Source organism: Seriola dumerili, unplaced genomic scaffold (genome assembly GCF_002260705.1).
Source record: "Seriola dumerili isolate Sdu_G_001 unplaced genomic scaffold, Sdu_1.0 BDQW01000193.1, whole genome shotgun sequence".
In the NCBI taxonomy this organism is placed as follows: domain Eukaryota; kingdom Metazoa; phylum Chordata; class Actinopteri; order Carangiformes; family Carangidae; genus Seriola; species Seriola dumerili.
The window spans coordinates 730,512-751,310 of record NW_019174448.1 but is presented as its reverse complement, the minus strand read 5'-3'; the positions used below and the strand labels follow the sequence as shown (position 1 = coordinate 751,310).

Sequence of the window (20,799 nt, the reverse complement as noted above, 5' to 3'; positions counted from 1 at the left end):
CAAATTACAATTAAATTATTTAAAAAAATATACATGAAGTACAAAATGAACGCAACGTATGGATGAAACAAGAGACGACACATGTTTTACTGTATGTCCACACATGTGCACATGTTGTCTGGAATACATCTGTGTAATGTAAATATACCAACGAGGTCAAGCCTCGTCGAACTGTATTAAGATTACCTGTTACTTAAACAGTTTCAAAGAGAGGAGGTATTAAGTGCACAAATGTGGGTCCAATTTTAAACAGAGTGGGCTTCAAAGGAAAATAAACATCGTCCCAGTCCAGTTTTTCAGCAGAGGAAGCTCTTAAGAGATGAAAACTAAGAAGAGGTGGGAAAATATCTTGTCAGCAAAACAATGTTGGGAATACACAACATGATATTTTGCTTGTTTTTATTCTGGCTCTCTTTTCTGTATACAGGAAGAGATACTTTAAATCGCCTCATGCTTCACTGGTGGTTTCTTTGAGTGGAAAAAGCTGCAGTTATACGTCTCAAACGGCTGAAGTCATGAAGGACTGAGAGAGAGAGAGAGAGAGAGAGAGAGAGAGAGAGAGAGAGAGAGAGAGAGAGTGGGATTTTGCATGGTACTGTTTACACAGTGAACATCCAGTGGGGAAACTTCTGGTGTTACTACCTCTACTCCCCTCCATGCACTTCATGTGATCTCATAATTGCAAATCCCACAGGGGCAGGTAAATGGAGGTCAAACAAAACTCCTTTTTTTTTTTTTCTGTACTCCAGCATCTTGGAAGTGAATCATTTGAAGTGTGTCAACACTAACACTCCCTGCAGACCAATGCCGAGCACAATCCCTCAAACGGTACACATTCCATTCATCATAAACCGTGAGTATAGACACAGGACGGTGTTAAAAGTAAGGTTTGTAGTGAAAATATTCAGCTTCATGGTCAGAGGTTAAAATCTCTCCCCAGTGCATCCAAGTTTAATTAAGCATGCAGGTTTTGCCCATGATTTAAAAACACCTCCCTGGGCTCCCCAATCAGCAAAGCTTGACTTCTGACGGGACAGATGTGTAAGCAATAAACATTAAAATGCTTTTCTAGCCCTTTATCTATACATTTATATTCCCATGTAGGCAGCAGTTTGGGGTGGCAGCAAGATAAGCAACTTATCCCAAAAGTTTTTCTTTTCAGCATCGATCTCGAGCTCTTCCTGGAAGAAAGATTCCAAGGCGTTTTCAGGCCAGGTGAGGGATGTAATCCATCCAACTATCAAAAATCTGGGGTCTCCTCCCAGTTGGGCATGTCCACAACATGCTGATTGGATGCCGAAACCAACTGAGCTGGAGGAGCATCAGCTCCAAGGTCCCACTCAAAGTCTGACCTCTCTGAAGAACACTGGTTTCATTTGCTTTTATTTGTAATTGTTTCGGTCATTAGCTGAGGATTGGAGCATAAATACACTGGTAAACTGAGAGTTAAGCTCATATTCAAAGCTCCAGCTTCCCCATGGCAGGAAATACGACGCCTGCATCACTGCAGATGCTGCACCTTTATGCCTTTTGATCTCATGCTCCATCTTAAAGATAATTGAGCTCCTTCACCCCCAACACAAAGGATTCATTTTCTGACCATTTTCTGGCATCTTCACACCTGTGTGCTGGAGGTCATGGTCTGATGAAGCCAACTGGACACTCGCACCTGATCAGATGCACTGTGCCCATGGAAATCACAAAGAGAATCTGTGATGAGGCATTCGCAGGGTGGAGAATCGAAACCAAACCTTTCACTACAGATAAACAAGGACTGGACAGCTGGTAGTAAAAGCCCCAGCTCAAGAATTCCTACATTGTCACAAGACTTCTCTAAGCCCAGAAAGCAATTGTAGAAGCAACAGGCAAACCTCCACCTCCAGGTAACGAAGCCTCAAAACTTTCAGAATTTGAATACAAGCCTCATGCATGGCTGCTACCTTACCACTGCAAAGCTTTCAGGCCACCTCAGTGACGTCTTCCAGAAAGATGGGCAAGGGAACGCTACGCTCTCCGCACTCAGTCTACCTGATATCAACTACAGGCATTTCTGGTTGGTACTTCTCCAACAGCTGTACCAACTTACGACTCTTTCCTCAACCGAAAGGTGATGCTTCACATCCCTAAACCCATTCTTTGTAACCAAGGATGACTGACAACACACCTGACCCTTGCACTTCTTGCAGGTGATGAGTCCCGGTACACCGACAGAGGCTCAGATACAGTCCAAAAGCAGCTCTGTTCATATTACATTGGGCATCTGCAACATGTTCACACATGTCTGTTGGTAAATATGGTTCCTCTTTACCGGTCTGCAAAGACCTTCACAAGTAGTGAAGTTCTACTAGTGGCCACAGATGAAAAAACTATAAATTCATTGTTGATTGTTACTGAAAAATAACAAATGCTGGTAATCCAGAACTTAAACAAGTTCATTTTTAAGACTAATCATACACTTTATGTTGTGAAAATTCAAAGTGTTGGTGCAAGGTTAAATAAACTACATATAGTGGGAAGAGTCATAAATTCATAAAGATTTGTAAAAACCCGTTGAAGGCTCCTCAGGTGAGGCCCTTTTATAAATTATTGTACTGGTTCAATATGAACAGCACACACAGGACAGGGTCGTTAGAGTTTGGTAAACAGAGTTTTATGGATGGGAGAAGGGCCGGCAGCAGGCTCTCATGGTCTGTGGAGTGGGTGTGGGGGTGGGGTGCAGGGGAGGGGGGGCATTTCCACTCAACTTGACACAGTATGGATTTTGTTCCCATCCTAATGGAATTGCAGAAATATTTGAGGGGAATCCCATTACGTAGCAATTGGAGTGCTGTAATAATGTACTCACAGTCATTTTCCCACTGCGGTTGGCCTCCTCTCGCTCTGCCAGGGCTTTCAGGAAGTTATCTTTGAGTTCTTTTCCTGCACTTGCCAGTGTCCTGGAAAAGACAACACTCGAACGGTTTGAAATGTTTCTCTTAACCTGAGAAAAAAAAAAAGTCACATGGAGCCTTAAAGGTTCCTTATGGAAGCTTTTCACCCGTTAATATACTGTAGCTTCAGTGTACTCAGGCTTAACTCCACATTAACAATTAACTAAACAATATTATTCATTCTAATGTAGTAAAACTTTGATGTAATTTCGTTAAGAGGAACGTTTTCTTTTCATGTCACTTTTCTGACAATTTGTAAACATAGTGTCAAATTTTCCAAATGTACGATTCATCAAATATTTAAATAAGTTTAAGCAATTAATTAATATGCAAAAAGAAAAAGAGAGTGAGCCTGACATGCAATCAAAGTCATGAGGCGGACTCAACCTGCCTCTACTATGTCAGCACTTCACCAACCCTGCCAAGCTCCCAGGACACTCCCGAATACTCCAAATACCATTTCTTAACAGAAATGATCATAAATATTGTTGAGAGGTCAATGTTCCTTCTCCGACAGAAAGCTGACAACTACAAAACCCATGAACGTCACAGCTGCCTTCACCAATTTCAGAAAGCTGAGAAATATTAATCAAAAGAGAGTTTAATGGCTTTATATGATACCGTGGCAGCTTTTTTTTTAATTTTATTTATTTATTTTTTTTCTATATACATTTAGGCTGGCCTGTTTCCATGGAAACTGGGTTCTGGCACACACTAACGTATCCACACCTGAAAAAACATTGGCACTAATATTTGAACAGTTAACACTGTAGTACGAGCAACAGAACTCTGGCCTGCATCCAAAATTGACTGTGCAGAAACTTTGATCAGATCCGAAGCAAGTTAACATCTTATAGGCAGTAAACAGGTCAGTGGTGACCTCTCACATGTGGTATCCAGAGGAAGGAAGACCGTAAAAAGAAATGTAGAACGATCATTCACTCAAGTTACAGGAGCAGTACAGTGGAGAAAACATTGTCTCTATTGATGTGGGAGATTTGAAAGGATAATCTGTGTTGAAAAAGGTTTGATTTTACATTTCTTTCCATATGCATGTCAATAAATTTACATCTCAAGTTTTTAACTACATACTGGGGCTGAACTGTATGAACAATAACTTAATTTTCAGAGAATTTAAAGGTCCCATATTGTATAAAGATAGACGTCCATGTGATGTTTGATTATAGATCAGGTCTAGGTTCTATATTAATACTGTGAGAGTATCAAAGCCTCAGTCCACAGAGAAATACACACAGCCTGTATTCAGAAACTGAGCCTTAAAACCAGCCGTCAGGACTTCTGGAGCTTTGTGATGTCACAACGAAAAAGACACTACCCTCAGCCATGCCCCCAGTACGGCCCACCTGAACCCATCTTCTTCTACTGACGGTTGGATTTCTTTTTATCTTGCTGTTTTCAAGTTTCCATTTTATCAATTGTGTAGTTTCATGAGTTACAGTTGAAAATTTAGTGCCTCTCTCTTCTGATTCTTACAGATACTTTTTTCTATACCAAGTTTATCAAACCATTTTAGCAAAAACCAAATGGTGAGGCATTTTTCAATCCTCGTTCATATCAAAACAATTTTGCTGTTTTTTTTTGTTGTCCATAAAAGTATCAAAGTTCAATATCCAGCCCTAATATTGAGTTTCATCCTTACACATTTTTTTATCTGATGAAGTCTGATGAAGTCACTGGTGTATTTACAGTTATATCATGTGTGGCCCTTTCCTCACACTACAGGTGCATTGTGGGACCAAACAACCTACTTGTTTGAGATGGGCATTAAAATGCTTTTCTCAAGAACACTTCAACTAAAACAAAACACAGAAGTAGAGCAGGATATCCCTTGAATTCTTCTATATTAGTGCAGATACAATATTATACACCAACACCAAAAGAAAATGTTTTTCGATACCTTTCTCTAAGAAATACAAACATGCTGTTGAAAACAGTTTTATCTAACAAAAGAAGATAAACCTCTAAATAAACCACAAGAAAACTGTGCAAGGACTTTCTCTAAATAAAATACAGTTCAAAATGAGCTAAATTGTTTTGATTTGAAAGGTAAACAGGCAGTTTGCTCTGAACCAAAACAGTACGAAGGTTCAGCACTTAGCCCTTAACAGAAGCCGTGAGAGGAAGTCGTAATCCCAAACTTCCCTGAAAACACCTGCAAGCTTCAACCAGCAATCCTCCAGTTATAAATCTGTTTCTTTCATCTTTATATTACTGCTGAATATTCAAAATCACTGCATCCAGTTCTGTCTGCTGCTCTGGCCAACGACAAGACAAGTTCAGTTATATTCTACACTAATGGCTCCTCAGCTCCACTTTCCATTCCCAAAGCACTTTAAAAAGCCTCAACAGCCACAACAAACACAGACAAACAGCCAATTTCTGCTCTAGCTTAACATCATGGTGAAAGAGCTCTGAATCAGAATGTTTAAATTTACCAGAATTTGGGAAAAGGTTTGTAATTTATACTTGTCGTTTGGCCCGTGCCCCATAATGAAAGTCTTAGAGGAATCACACGGTGGTAAAAGTGCAGGGACAGCACATATTTGGAGGCTGGAACCTCACTCCATCTCCTGAGTGAGTGAAGGATTGCTGCTGGGTCATGGGGGCCGAGGCCCCAAAGTAAACACAGGTGTTGAGGAGGCAAGTGACTGGGGTTACCCCATCCAGTAGCTAAAGCAACACACACAGTCACGGAGAGTGAATAATACTTCAGCAAAACATATGGACCGCTGCAAGTTTGAGTTTCCCGTCAATTAACAAATTTCTTATCAAGCCTCATTTAGGAGGGATAACAAGAATTTCACGATTAAATGATGGTTATTAGCGGCTAATGACTAGGTATTAAGCTAACTGTGATCTGGGCCTGTGTTTTAAGTGTCTTGTTTTTGGACTGTGGTCAAGGCAGGTGGGCCCTGGAATTAGGAAAAAAAAAAAAAGAAGAGAGGAAGGGATGTGAACAGTCATCATCTGGCTTGTTGAAAAAAAGAACATCTGTCCTACAGATATAACATTATTTTTACAAAGTGTATTTGCTGCTATGTGTCGGCTAGAAGTGAAAACCACACCCGGGATCTGCTGAGACCATCCTCACCAGAAAAACAACACAATTGGTTGTTGTGCAAATGCTTCAGACAACCTAAGTTTTCCTGGCAAGTGACCGCCAACATTCGAACAGAAAAACTATGTAACAGAAAAAGATAAAGATTTTTAAGTAAGCAGCAAACCATATTTAGAAATGCAGAAGTAGTAAACAGCACCTGCCATCAACTCAGCCGTGTTTCCAGTCATTTCTCCAATTATATATAACTATGGCATGAATTAATAATCAATCAATGTGCCTCCTGATTGTAAACTGGAGTTCATGTGACGCTTTGTCCACCTTTGTTGGGGGTGAACAGCTGTTACTGCACAGCAAAAGTCCTCCAAGTGTGTTTACACATGTGTAAACACAGCGTTACAGTGAAACGAGCTCAGCCATACCAAAACCCAGGGCCATTCCTTCTCCCTGGACCATAAGCCTCCTGAGCTAATGTTTGAAACTCAGTAATAACGAGTAATAACTTTCTAACCCTGTGCAACGTGTCCTGGAAATCCTATTTTTGTATTTCTAATATCTAGTTTAATGAACGATATAATGTGACAAAGTTGTTGCACCACTGCTTTACTTGAAATTGTAAATGGGACAGAATCACAACCTGTCGATACAGTTTATTTGAACTCCTTCATTTGGACATTTTCTACATTAACCATGGTTTAAATGGCTTAAACAACTGGGCAGTTCTATGATATGTGGAACCGGTTCCAGTTGAAAACCATTTTTTTTTTAAAAATGTATTTGGTACTCTTAATTTATGCACTGTCACATGATGCTTTTGTGAAAGACTCTAATATTCACCTACCATAATTTGCTTCTTTCAGTGCTATTTTGACAAAGTTGACATGACTGTGTAAAACTTGGTCTGCTTGCCCTTTCACCCTTTTCTAAGTATTTTCTAAGTGTTAATCTAAGTGTCACTGACCTACAGCCTGAACAATGATTTGTCTCTTTGCTGGACTCAAAAGACAATTTCATTATCTGTTTGCACAGCTGAAAGGAGGCACAACAGCACCGGGCCGAAACACCACTCCCAGATGAAGTGAATGATGTTGATGATCTCGGATCAACAGCGCATGTCAAGGTCTTGGATATATTAGACGTTACGTGACCAAGTCAACATGGTGGATGCAGGGGCTGATGTAAAGTCCTAAGTGACTTCAACAAGGGCCAAATCGACCCTTGGAGAATCTCCGAAAACGTCAGCAGTGGCAGGTACCTATACGAATAGTGATCTGAGGACAGACAAACCATGAACCAGCGCCTCATTGATATACAAGTTACAGAAGTCTAAGTCTATACTTATTGAAGGGAATGGTTAAGGAATTCAATACACTGTTTTGTGTGATTTCATCCACCCATGCCAAACAAATGTGATTCTGCACCAAGTTGTGTCCTCTTTCACACATGCCGAAATGTGCACCAGCAAATAATTTCCAGTGTAATTAATGAAATGTCATTAAAAATTTATTTGAGGAACGGGGGCCTAAAATTCCTTCTTAAATCGTAGCCTTCGTTTTGCAAATAAACATTCAGCGAACTGGCAAACTGACTGAGCAGCTGATTTTCATGTCATGTCGGGTAAAAGATGTTGTGCTTTGAAATAATTTCTCCTTGTATTGTGGAGGAGGATTAGCAGATTGAAGCTTTCATTAGCCTGCAGCTTTTGACAGTATGACAGATGGGAACTTTCAATAATACAGTGATTTCTTCAGAAACAACACATACTGTACCAGAGTATTTTTCCTGAGTGCTTGGGAAAATGAATCTTATGGAAAATATTATTTTGGGCCGGTGGACGTCAAGGGAAATTCCACACAGCATGACAATTTACTTTATTTTGGGCTTTTTCTAAAATCCTCTGTCACCTCTGATTACAATGAGCTGAATGTATCAGTTACACATGTGCTACGCATGATATTCTACCTGAGTTTTCTTTGTGTATTGTGGCCACATCGGCTTTTGGGGGCTGGGGAGGTTGCACATTGTGCATTGCCTGCCTGAGAGCTGCATGTTTTTTTGAGCGTGGATCAAAGGAATCATTGTCATCCTTTTCAAGCCGACTTCTTTTCGAGGCAAAATTAGACATGTTCCATTTGGGGAACGTGCAGTGCAAATCCCTCAGTATTCAAAGATTGATATTGTCGTCCAAACAGGGACAGAAAGAGACTAAGACTGTGAAGATGTGCAGAGCTGAATAGAGCTGCAGGAAACTTCCAAGTCTTGGAGAAGATCATCTTCTCCAGAGTGAGTGCGTCCTGAAGAGAGGCAACAAGCCTTCACCCCTGAGTGGCTGTCTGTCTCGCACATGTTAAGAGTGTGGTTTCTCCCTCATCAGTTTATTAGCTTACATTGTAATGCAAAGCAACACATATGAAATCATTTAAAAGTATTTTTCAACTCATTTCAACTGCTGATTAGTGAAGAATTTCCTTAGCAAGAAAATTCTTACAGGTTTATTTCTGGTTTATATACTGCTGGAACTACTCAGGAGCTGGAACTCTATCCAAATCCTATGGAGTCATGCTTACACTGCAAAATCAATTAAAACAAGGTGGCAATAATTCAGCTACAGATGAGAGACCCTTTCCCTACAGACCTTGCCGCCGGGAGAACCTTGCAGGCCACTTAATCCGTGACACTCATCCTCCTTAGAAAGTACAAAGGAGAAGATGACTGTGTGGCCTGGTAGCCTGATGGGAAAAGCTGTGATGTGGAAACCATTTCCTGCCCTTTATCAGGGGCACTTAGCTATAGTCTACTGGGTGTGGTAAAGGCAAGACGGCCTCTATCACATATGATCGAAAATAGCACATCAACATCGCTCAAAGCTCTTCCTGTGCATCTTAAGAGAAGTGAGATGCAAATTATTTTTCTTCTTGGGGACCTGTGCGTCATATCGCTACTGTACATTGGAAATGTTTTACTTTTTGTGAGGAAACATTGGGCCTAAAGCTAACCGACATTTAGAACCTCTCGCCAACTTAATCTTGTTTATGTTGGTTCATACGTTCCCCAATGCGTGTGTTCATCGACTGACCCGCTTCAAAAAAATACTACCTCATGTTAAGTCACGTGCCAAACACTGAGCCTCAGGCTACGCCCACACTAATATGTTGTCGTTTAGCATCTCTTTTTCTACCTTTACGCCTGGAGTCCACACTACTATGGAGTTTTCAAGCCCCGGAAACAGAGACTTTTGGGAACACTGCTGGACCTGGTTTAGTTTTAAAACTCCGGGGTTGTGTTGTAGTCTGGACAGACAGAAACTGAGACCACCTGAACTGCTGTTTGGGCCTCATCAGTTACGACTACCAGACAGTGGTGAATGCAACATGGATAGCGACCGAAGGTAACACCACCAATTTGTTTAAAGGTTCCACATTTTACACTTTTCTTATATTTTATTTGTTGAAGTGTTGATCCATAAGAAGATATATTTGTGGTTTTAAAGAACCAAAATCCATCTCAGTGTAGTTTTACATCTCCTCTCTCAGGCGTTTCTCTGGAGCTCTGGGAACAACAGGTCGGTGAGCCAATCAGAAGGGATGAGGCTCTGAGCCTCTCTTCTGATTGGCTCAATAAAAGGGCGCCACAGTAAACGATTATTAATCGTAATCAAGGTAAAAGTTTGAAATAATTGTGAAGTTGATTTGAAGTCATATCACCTGACCCTAATTGGGCTCAGCTGTCACAGCATGAATAACCATAAAAATAATTTGAGGTAGATCATTTTTTTATTGTACATATGCCACAACATAAACATTCCCTATAATTCTGTTGTTAATTACATCAATAGATAAGGATCATTATTGGGGTCAATCCAGGTATATTTTTATAAATTATATATAATAATACAATATGGCCCATCACAATCTGACCCTTTGTACTCAGCTCTGTTTGTCCGCCTCAGCCTACAGTGTTTGCATTTTGCTATAGTATAAATTGGAGTGTGAATGTAAATAATCGTTTTTGGCGCAGCAGCGATGCAACGCAAGCAGAACACGCTGGAATCAGGAAGCCGTCGGGTCCACCAGACCGCATCTTAACAAAATCTGTAGTAGACTTTGAGTTAGGATTATTTTGTTAAAATAAATCACAATATTTTTTTGGTGTCTTAGATGCAGCCAGTGAGCGAGGACACATGCCTCATTTATCAAGTCATTAATATGAAATATGAAATGACTTTTAAAATGTGGCAACATCCAGGTCAAACAGCAGCTTGTTATTTATTATCTGCTGCACCAGCTGGTCCTAAACTGGCGTGTGTGTTGATGTATGTGCTGTGCGGTGGGATGTGGTGGTGAGCTTAAGCCTGGCAGGATGTGTGTCTCTGGACAGAGCTTGCAGGGGAGAGCTCCAAATTTACACACCCGTCCAAAATCGCAAAGTGCAAGGAAGGCAATTGGCTTGACAGCAAATGTAATAGAAACTGCAAAACCTCGTCGCCCGAGGGCCCTCGCCAGAGTAGCAGTGGAGGAGAGTGGCGGTGGTTTGGCTCGCTAAAAATGAGCCTGGGATCAGCTTTGCGAGGCTTCTCATGTCAGTCACATCCACAATCTTATTTTCGCTAAGCATCTGGAGGCTGGATCCGCAGTGAAATGTATTCGCTGTGCGTGTTCGTGGCACTGGTTTTACTTGGCGCAGCAAGTGATGGCTCACTTTTAATATAGAGGAGAGAGTTAGAGAGCAGAGAATTCTTGAGGCAGACTGTAAAAACGTAGCAGCACAATGGACAATGAGCATGGCTGTGGTTTGCACTGTGGGGAGATCGCGGGGAGCCTGATGGAAACCTAGCAGCGCTGCCGTGAGCACGCGAGGTCAGGACATATGCTGACATGGACTTCTGGGCCCGAGCCAGAGCTGGAGCAGGCAGGAAATGGAGGCCTCACGTCTGCTCAGCAGTGCTCCCCTTCTCCTCTTGTTTGTCTCTGACTTTAGATCAAATGTTATTCTTATCCGGGATGAAAAATGCTAAACTATCGAGACTTCTAATTTGGATGTCTTTTGGTTTTGAATCAACGGGACACGATTTCCAACATCTGGCAGTTTGAGAATATTACATAAAAGATAAAAGAAAAGATATTATGTTGTGCTACAATAAACGTCCTGAGGTACTGACACTAGCCTACATCTTTAAATTGTTCTTGAACACTTTGTAGGGTTGGTGTTTGATGGCATTTTCTCAAATCTGATCCGACTATTCAGATTCAAATCATTTCAGGACCATAGCACATCGATTGAGATTCAGCTTTCCACATTTTAAGTAACAACATTTGGCCAAAAATCAAAGATTCAGAATCAAATTAATCTGTTTATTTTACCAGCTTGAAATTTGATCCTGAATTGAAACAGGAAATCACAACCCCCGCACTGTTCTTTGCATGTATTTGTTGATCCTGACGACCCATTTGGTTTCTCCCTAACCAAACAACCACACAAGTGACTAAGCATCTCATTCATGCAGTTTCCTTTTTTTTCAATCATGTATTGAATTTCACTTATGTCTGATGAGAGCACCAGGTCTTTTGTTTGGTCTTTTTTTGTGATGTGCCCCTCCCTCCCCCCCTCCCTTTCACTGCCGAGCTGTCAGGAGGAGCGTGTTGTCCTTAAGAATGAGACAGGGCAACAACAGGGCAACATCTGATTAGCATTCACAGCGCTATCTCCACTCCCTTGGTATTTTATTACCACAGGTGCAGGGGCATTCATTGATCAGATGCACGCTACAGGCGAGGTTAGCCCTTAATTGAAAACAGCTCTATTTATACACCTGCAGGCACTAAAGGTCTCCAAGGGCGCGCGGGGAGGTTAAAAAGAAGAGAAAGGAAGGGGAAAAAACACAGAGCAGTGACAGAGCAGTGAAAAAAGACATGCCTTAGGAGACATAGGTTAAGCCCTGCAGAGGAGGCGAAATGCATTCCCAAAACAGCATGGCTGCCCAGTGCCACAGGAGGATATGTGCAAGTGTAAAAGTCTGTAGGGAAGTACATGTTTTTGAAATAAATAAATGCAAATCCAAATGCACGGCTATTCCTGACATCACTTTGTTAATTTGGATAGATGGATTCTTTTCTAGCCAAAGAACGACTACATTTAGTTTGTTTACCGTACAGCTGCCAGCTTTTGTGACCACACATTCACATTCATTTTCACAACACTGTACTGATTGTGCTCAGCCACTTTGCAGGTGGTACATTGCATCCTGGGGCCCATGTTTTCACAGTGTGACCATAACAGGAGGTCAGGGGGTCAGTTTGGTGGAAGTCCAATCAGAAAACCGCAAAGGAAAGAGCAATCTGCATTTAGACAGAGAGGAGAGAAGGGGTGGGGGGGTGGGGGGGCACACAACTCAAACTGACCACTTTTGATGGAAACAGTCTGCAAGTGCTGTGCAGGTTTTTTTTTCTCTGTCTTGTCAAGGTCTTTTGCAAGATGTCAAATTTTCAAGGGTGGGAAAGCAATTAAAGCTGTTAATTATTTCAAAAACCATATATATATACAAAACACATGTCGGCTCGTAGTCACCTACAGGTTGTTAGCTTTGGAGCGATAATCCAAACAGCAGGTGAAATGTAATAAGATTTTTCACACAGTGTCACAAGGTCAAATAATGACTGACAAAAGTGTAAGGAAGCCTCAAAGACAGCAGACGTATCAGATTATTATTTAAGGGTTACATTCAACGTAAAATAAAAACAAAACAAAAAAAACATTAATTTGCTATAAGCTATCATTTACCTAGAACAGGATCACATCCAATGTAAAGTGTTTTCCTTTTGAAATAGCATAACACCGCTTGGTTAATTGCCTTGGAGCGAATTCAAAAACCACTTGCTGCGGTCCGGTCAGCTCAGAACAACACACTGTGAAACTGTTATGAGTGATGTCTTTCCCAGCGACGTCCGATTATTAACAGAGCATTTCCATCTGTCCACTGCAGAGCGCCGATCAAAAACAAGCCATTCTATAATTGATAATGGCAAAAAAAAAAAAAAAGAAAGAAAGAAAAGTGAGCCAGAGGAGACTGTTTTTGAATTTAAAACACAAATCGTTAAAATGAACTGGGCAGGTGTTTTAAATCCGGCACTAAACATCTCTCATTGTTTTTTGTACTTGGCTCCTGTCAAATTCAATATAAAGAGGCAAACGGGAAACAACTCCGCTCCCTTACTAACTACTCTGTGTGGTGTTGACGCTCATTAAACACACACAGCTAGATCCAAGTGTGACTTCTTAAAGGGAAAATATTTAAAAAGAAATAATCCACTGAAAATGCATCTTTTGATCATCAGATATTCAGCCCCTGTAGGTTTGAAGAGCAACTGAAATTCGACAATTGATAATTGATCATTTGAGTGTTTTTGTGTGCTCTTTGATTGTTTTTCAAGCAATTTGCAGCTTGTTTTAATCACGAGCGATAGAAGCTGCCTTCACCTCTGACTCACAACAGCTCTAAGACATATCGTCTACGGCAGTGGTTCCCAACCTAACATTTTTTCTTTTGTTCTTTTTTACTGCGTTTTGCTACCGACACCAAGACAGTAGCCAAGTTTCCATTGCAATTCTGCACAAAATAAAAGCTTTTCTTTTTTCTTTTTTTTTTAGAAAAGTCGACAAACATAATTACGAATGGTGTGTGTTTCTATTGAGTGACGTTAATGCGAATAAAGCTGGGTTTTCTCCTCTTGCAATATCATTACAATTTAATGTGATGACAGTTGGAAGCGGCTCCCTGGGGCCTGACACAACAGGCGCTATGACTTGAATGCGAAAAAAAGTGTTTCCATTTAAATTTTGCTAAATATTGCTTTGTCGATTAGATTAAAAATTAAAAAATTTATTTATTTACATTTAGATGATTTATTTTGCTGTAACACTGGAATCCGTTGTGACTGTGGTGAATCCACTACAAACTACAGCTGCTGTCATCCTCAAAGGAGCAAACCACAAACCTTTCAAACCGACATAAAGTGAGAATTTGATACTCATATTCTCCTTTAAAATAGGTCCAACTGGAAGTTGTCAATGCGGTGTATCTCATCCTGTATTCCCAACAAAGTCAGGACACATGCAAACACATCTCAGGATCACGGCCTTTGAAACAGAGTCTACATGGATGTAGATCTTGGAAACGAAACAGACTACTGTGTATATAACATCCCAGTGTTCCCGTACAACATTTCCCTGGATCCTGCTGGGACAAGATGAAAGGCTTTGTGGCCTAATATCACTGTAACTGCAGGTGTGGAGGCTCCCATTTCACCAGTGTCACTGATGTTCACAGACGTTTGGAGAGGGGGGGGGGGGTTTAACAGTGAGACATCTGCACATTTGGATAAGCATCTGAGGGTTCAATCAAATGCAACACCTAGCAGGTAAATGTTTGGATACTCCAAAGCCGTGTGTGTGTGTGTGTGTGTGTGTGTGTGTGTGTGTGTGTGTGTGTGTGTGTGTGTGGTGAATGGTCTTATTTGGAGTCTGTCCTGGCTTGTCATCAAAGGAGATACCACAGCCACATGGCTTTATCAAGAATGAGAACAAAATCCGTGTGATCACTTTCCTCGGGAGGGGCCGTTTGCACAGGACTCCAGTTTGTAGTTTAGTCATTCAGCTTGTTTATGTTGAGCATTTTGATCTGGATTTAGACAGATGGGCAAATAAAGGCCTTGTTCATGCAGGACATGGACCTGATGACTTGCTCCCCATTGATCCTGTCTTTTGTAAAAATGCAATTTGCTGTTGTCTTTGTCGTATATGATAATAAATTTAATGTCTTTAGGCTTTGTTCTGTTGATCAGACAGAAGTCACTGAAGGCATCACAGTGGGCTCTGAGAAACTATGAAAACTGAGAAAATAAACATATCTTCTTTTAAAATCTCTTCTTAAGACTCACTTTTATCGCAGGGCCATTTATTGACTGTTGTTTTTATAGTATATTTTAGCTTGGATTTTATTATTTGCATTTCTGTTTTTATTGTAAAGCACTTTGTAAATTTTTTTTCAAGGTGCTATATAAATAAAGTTGTTATTATTTTTGTTATTATTAGTTGCACCCCTAAACTCTGGGTAGCCCTGACTACGTTTTATGTGTTTGTGTTTGACTCAACATCTGACTGAACTCAAGACGAACCAGGAACTTCTTTGTCTCGTGTTCCTCCAGTCTCTCACTCCTTGTTTCTCTTGTGTCTGTACATTTATGAAGCAGATTCATAAAGACACATTTTTTTGGTGAAACATTTTGAACCTGCACCGTTATTCGCACACTTTGACTTTGCAGCTTTCTATTGATTTTGCTTGCGATCACACCTTCTCTCAAATTCTCACATTCGCCTCACCTTCCGAACAGATGATTAAAGGTCCCATACAGGATAAAGGTAGATGTCCATGTGTTGTTTGATTATAGATCAGGTCTAGGTTCTATATTAATACTGTGAAAGTATCAAAGCCTCAGTCCACAGAGAAATGCACACAGCCTGTATTCAGAAACTGAGCCTTAAACAGGCTGTCAGGACTCCTGTAAATTTGTGATGTCACAACAAAGCAGCCACTGCCCTCAACCAGGCCCTAAGCCCTGCCCACCTCGGCCCACCTTGCAACCTTGCAAGATTTGGTTTCTCTGAGTGTTTTACCTGAAATCTGCTATATTCTTGATCATTTAGAAAACAGTCAGCCAATCAGGAGAGAAGCTCAGAGCCTCCTCTCTTCTGATTGGCTCACCGCTCCTGTTGTTACTAGAGCTCCAGAGAGAAGCCTGAGGGAGGAAATGGAAAACTACAGGGAGATGGTTTTTGGTTCTTAAAACCACAAATATATCTTCTTATGGATCAACACTTCAAATAAAACACAGGAGAAGTAAAAACATGGGACATGGGATGGTGTAAAACATGGGACCTTTTCCTGCAACACAGTGCAACATCATTCAACAATACACTGCATTAGTCAATGCACATTCCTGGTGGATCATATTTAGTCTCAACATTTTTCTACTGTTTCTTGCAACTGTCAAGAGAGGGGATAATAACACGCCCACACCACCGCTTGAGAAAAACACACTGCTATTTTCTGTCTGAACACTGTTTTTGTCCAGTGTGAGTGACCGGTGCTATTTACTGTATGTGGCAACAATAACAGCAATCACACAATACCTAATCAGGCTCCACTGGGACCTTACACAGAGAGGTCAGAGGTCAGGAAAAAAAAAAAAAACACCTCCGCAGTGGAGAAAATAATAACTATATAAAAAGTTAAATTGAAAAACTGTGGACGATTTATGTCAAAGCCACATTTTTTTGTCGTATCCTTTTATAAAATCATGACCAGACCTGGTTTGGAACTGAAACTGTCTGAGACATCACAGCACTGGTTCGGAAACCGATACACAGGGAGCTCCCGGCTTCCACCACAGCAAACTAATTCTGGGGAAAAGACTGAGGATCACTCATCTAAAAATATTATTCTTTCACACTGTATAAGAAGTCGGTACAATGAACCACAGAACACTAACACAGAGAGGCTGAGACCAGAAGAGCAACTTTACTTCTCCTAGCCACACTGACTGATTGATTCCCAAATCCAACGACCACATTCAGACTCTTAAACATCCAAACTTCACTCTCAGAGTCTAGCAGAGCCTCCTGATATTCGAGCATCTGACTAGTGGTTGGTGTGAGTTTGTCTCCCCTGTTAGTCATTGCAGACCACACCTCAGTGAACGTGGTGGTGGGTTGGTGAGTAGTTAACTCACATTGGCCGGCTCCTGTTGTACAGAGCGTTGCTCCTCGCAGCCTCTGCAGCCTGTGCAGCTGCTTTCTTCTCCTCGAATTCCTCCCTGCTCAGGACCGTGCCCTTGTGGCCGTGCTCCACCAGCTTACGAGCCAACTCCCTGCTCTGCAACAGACAAGGGAAAGGGAGAGGAGTCAGTCAAGGAGAGGGGACACGGCCTGCAGTCGGGCCTGGAGATTGTCAGATGTTGTCAGTCTTGAATTTTGGCAAATGGTGGGATTTTTTTTCACTGCTCTTCCTAGAGACCACTTTAAGAGTGCAACACCAACTACTGTTTTCAATATTATTGAATATTTTAAAGGCCCCATATTGTATAAAGGTGGATTACCATTTCTTTGTCTACTATAGATCAGGTCTAGGTTCTATATTAATACTTTGAAAGTGTCAAAGCGCTCAGTCCACAGAGAAATGCACACAGCCTGTATTCAGAAACTGAGCCTTAAAAACAGCTGTCAGGACTTCTGTAAATTTGTGATGTCACAACAAAGCAGTCACCGCTCTCAGCCATGCCCCAGAGCCCCGCCCACCTGGACCCACCATCTAACAATGAAGGATTTCGTTTCTCTAAGTGTTTACCTGAAATCTGCTACATTTTTATTGGATCACTCAGCCAATCAGAAGAGAGGTTTAGAGCCTCCTCTCTTGTGATTGGCTCACTAACCTGTTGTTTCTAGAGCTCCAGAGAGAAGAGAGGAGATGTAATACTACACTGAGATGGTTTTTGGTTCTTAAAACCACAAATATATCTTCTTATGGATCAACACTTCATAATCAAAACACCATAAAAATGTAAAATATGGATCTTTAAAAATGACCAAACAGTCCAAAACCTAAAGATATCAAATTCACAATGATAGAAAACAGAGAAAAGCAACATCTCATCATAGCTCAGAAGCCACAACAAGAGAATATCTGGTATTTCTGCTTGACAAATAACTTAAATGATTAATTTTCTGTTGATCCCCTGATTGATGCATCACTGGCGGTTTCAGATAAAGCATATATCCAGTTTCTGTAAGATCCTGGATCTGAGTCCTGCTCATTAATCACCACTGACAAATGAAATAAGATATTTTGTCAACCACTAAGATTTCGGATTTACTCACCGCTAAAGCCTTTAGCTTAAAATTGTTATTTTACTTCCCTCCCTAAAATGTGGAAGTGATCTCCTGCTCTCCAACACCACACGCTTCAGATACAGTTTAGTTTTGTGGGTTTAGCGTGATTTCATGCATACACACAGGTCCATTCATGTTCTAAGTGTGTATGTGTGTGTGTGTGTGTGTGTGTGTGTGTGTGTGTGTGTGTGTGTGTGTGTGTATGTGTGTGTGTGTGTACGCGAGCGTGCATATGCGAGTGCCTCTGTAGGGATTGTTAGCTACATTATTCCAATCACCGTTTGCAGAGCCGCTGTCATTAAAGCCAAGCCATAAAGTCATCATCTAAAAACCAAATCTTGCTGTCAAATCCTGTGGCTTGTCAGATCAAAGCTTCTGCCACATGTCCTCCTACCCAAAATCCTCGCAGCCGGGCCTGTGTCCGCACCCGAGAGGAAAAGTTATATTTTCCTTCAACTTTGATGTGGCTCACCAGAAATGAGTCTCAGACATTTGCCGGTCCTAAAATTGGCCTGAAAATCATTGTCTTCATTTTCAAGGCTCATTGAATAAGTCTATTTGAATGAACTGCTCCTTACAGTCGACCCACCAGGACTTGGACTAATACTCCAGAACACTGATGGCCAAGGCCACAATGACATTGTAATACGACCCTATCAACTACTTCAGCTTTTTGAGTTCACGCTCATAGTTTGTGACAAGTCCTAAATAACATAATCTGGGAAAAATAGGTTTATAATTAGCTGATTTATCAGAACCTAAGCGTCATCAGCATGACTGCACAGGTTAGATGACCTCGGCTGACTGTGTTGTGTCACAACAGAGGGGTGATTGAGTTTGATATGATTGACTGCAGCTGATTATCAGCGCAGATAGGACTTGTTCTCTTCTCTGTGTGGACACAGGTGTTCAAACAAAGTGGCCAAAGCAGCAGCTAGGTATAGCATTAACAAGTGTGCCATCTGCTGGGCAAAAGCAGGACCACCTGTTTCTGATAACCCGGTTAAATAAAACCTGGAGAGATCTACATCAGAGCATCTAGATATGATTCAGAGTTCCACTGTTGACATGAAGATGTAAATAATAAATGTAAATCCTGACACTTCCTCTTAAAAGTAATAATAATAATAATATACACAAACGTAAAGATGGTTTTTAGTGACGCTGTAAGTCAAGTTGATGTTTTTGGTAATAATGGTAGATACATTTCAGGTAATAAGACCTTTTGCAAAAGTAACACTATTAAATTATTATTAATTTAATTCAATCTCATATTCTTTTTATTTAATTCAATTAATTTAAAAAAAAAATTTGAGCCTTGTTGTCTCATTGTCTTACTATAAGTTTGGAATTAGTTGTGTTCTCAATAAAGATTGAATGAATGATTACTAAAGTAAAGAGCAGAGACCATATGTCAAGGTGGGCCTAGGACTAGGGCTTGTGGTGAACTCTGCTGCAAGAAACCAGTATTGACCAACAACTCATCTAGTGTTGGTGTGTTTTGGTCTTTTCAAAGGCTATTTTGACAAAACAAATAAGAATCAAGCTTAGTGAGGAATGATTTAAAAATATATATATATATATATATTACTTTATTTATTTTCTCTCATAAAGGAAACTTTAAATGACTAGATGAGTGGTAGCTTCTTGGTAAACCCATACAGGCTATGAGTAAACTTAAAGTTTAAACCGTGCTACCAAGGCTGTGTGTGACTGCCACCTAGCGTGTGCTAACAGACACTACACCAACAAAGCCTTCATTTGTGCTACTCCAGATTTACTACTTTAATGTATCAAAGTTGAATGTTTGTTAATGAAAACTGTCAACAAAACAACCAGAAAAAACGATAGTAATAATAAAAAATCCGATTACATCTTGTACATCGTTTTAAAAATAAAGAGGACTATTCACCAGATTCCGTTCAAACTTTTAGCAAGTGTGGTAACTTGCTCACCAGCATGACTCATAACCGACGTTTACGTCCATTAAACCGTTTTACAATCGTAAGGATACCGTGTTAACATACGGCAAATATCTAGCTTATTCTACGGCAACTGATTCAATAAAAATCAACTTGTAAGATCGGTTCTCCCGCTCCGTAGTCGTCTTACAGCCGGAGCAACGTTTGCTAGCTGCTGCAAACAAGTCTGACAAACAAATCTGAAAAAAGTGACGGTGTATTGTTAATGAGAACGGGTTGGAGGATTTGGCACAGGCCGAATTGAAGAAGGGGTTTTGTAGATTTTGAAAAGTCCAAAGTCGTGTTTTAATAGCGATCAGTGTTGCGGACTGGCAAAGACAAACTTTAAATTGACGTCTTAGTGAAGGCGGTTCTGGCGCGGTGTGCGAAACAGAGCGGAAGTGGATTTATGTAGGTAAAGACACGCTACACACAGGGCCGAAAGTCAACAGTTTGTACGTGTGTGACTCACTTTTAAGTAAAATAAATCCATCGGTGTGACTTTGGAGTCCAGATAATCTTCGTAGACTTTATATTGCGTTAAAGAATCGTGAAAACGGACGGCCGCGCTGTACTCCATCTTCGCGGGGTTTGTGTTGTAAGTGGCTGCTATAGCAACCGCCCCACCTGGACGTCATCACAGGAAGTCAGGAAGTCAGCACGCTCACGGACTCCCCCCCCCCAAGTATCTGCTGGGTCAAAGAATACAAGTCTTAACACTTGAAAAAAGAAGAGCTGTTGTTCAGTCACACAATAAATTCAGAAATAATTCATAGATTAGAAAAAGTGTAATTTGCTAGTAAAATCATATGTTACATGTTGTTTCCTGTGGTTCCACCATTTCAAAATAAAGTGCAGAAAACTTACATTTCTGGCCACATTTTAACTC

At 40.8% G+C, this 20,799-nt stretch overlaps 1 protein-coding gene across 1 annotated transcript in view; it reads right to left on the bottom strand.

Moving 5' to 3' along the window:
* Positions 1 to 20,490, bottom strand: part of cunh4orf22 (chromosome unknown C4orf22 homolog) — a 74,278-nt gene extending 53,788 nt beyond the window's left edge. The window contains exons 1-3 of the mRNA XM_022753766.1: positions 20,383 to 20,490; positions 16,794 to 16,936; positions 2,846 to 2,936 (exon numbers count right to left, since the gene is read on the bottom strand). Of these exons, the coding sequence (XP_022609487.1) occupies positions 2,846 to 2,936; positions 16,794 to 16,936; positions 20,383 to 20,490 (342 nt within the window). The remainder of the gene's footprint in view (positions 1 to 2,845; positions 2,937 to 16,793; positions 16,937 to 20,382) is intronic.
* Positions 20,491 to 20,799: the final 309 nt, after the last annotated feature.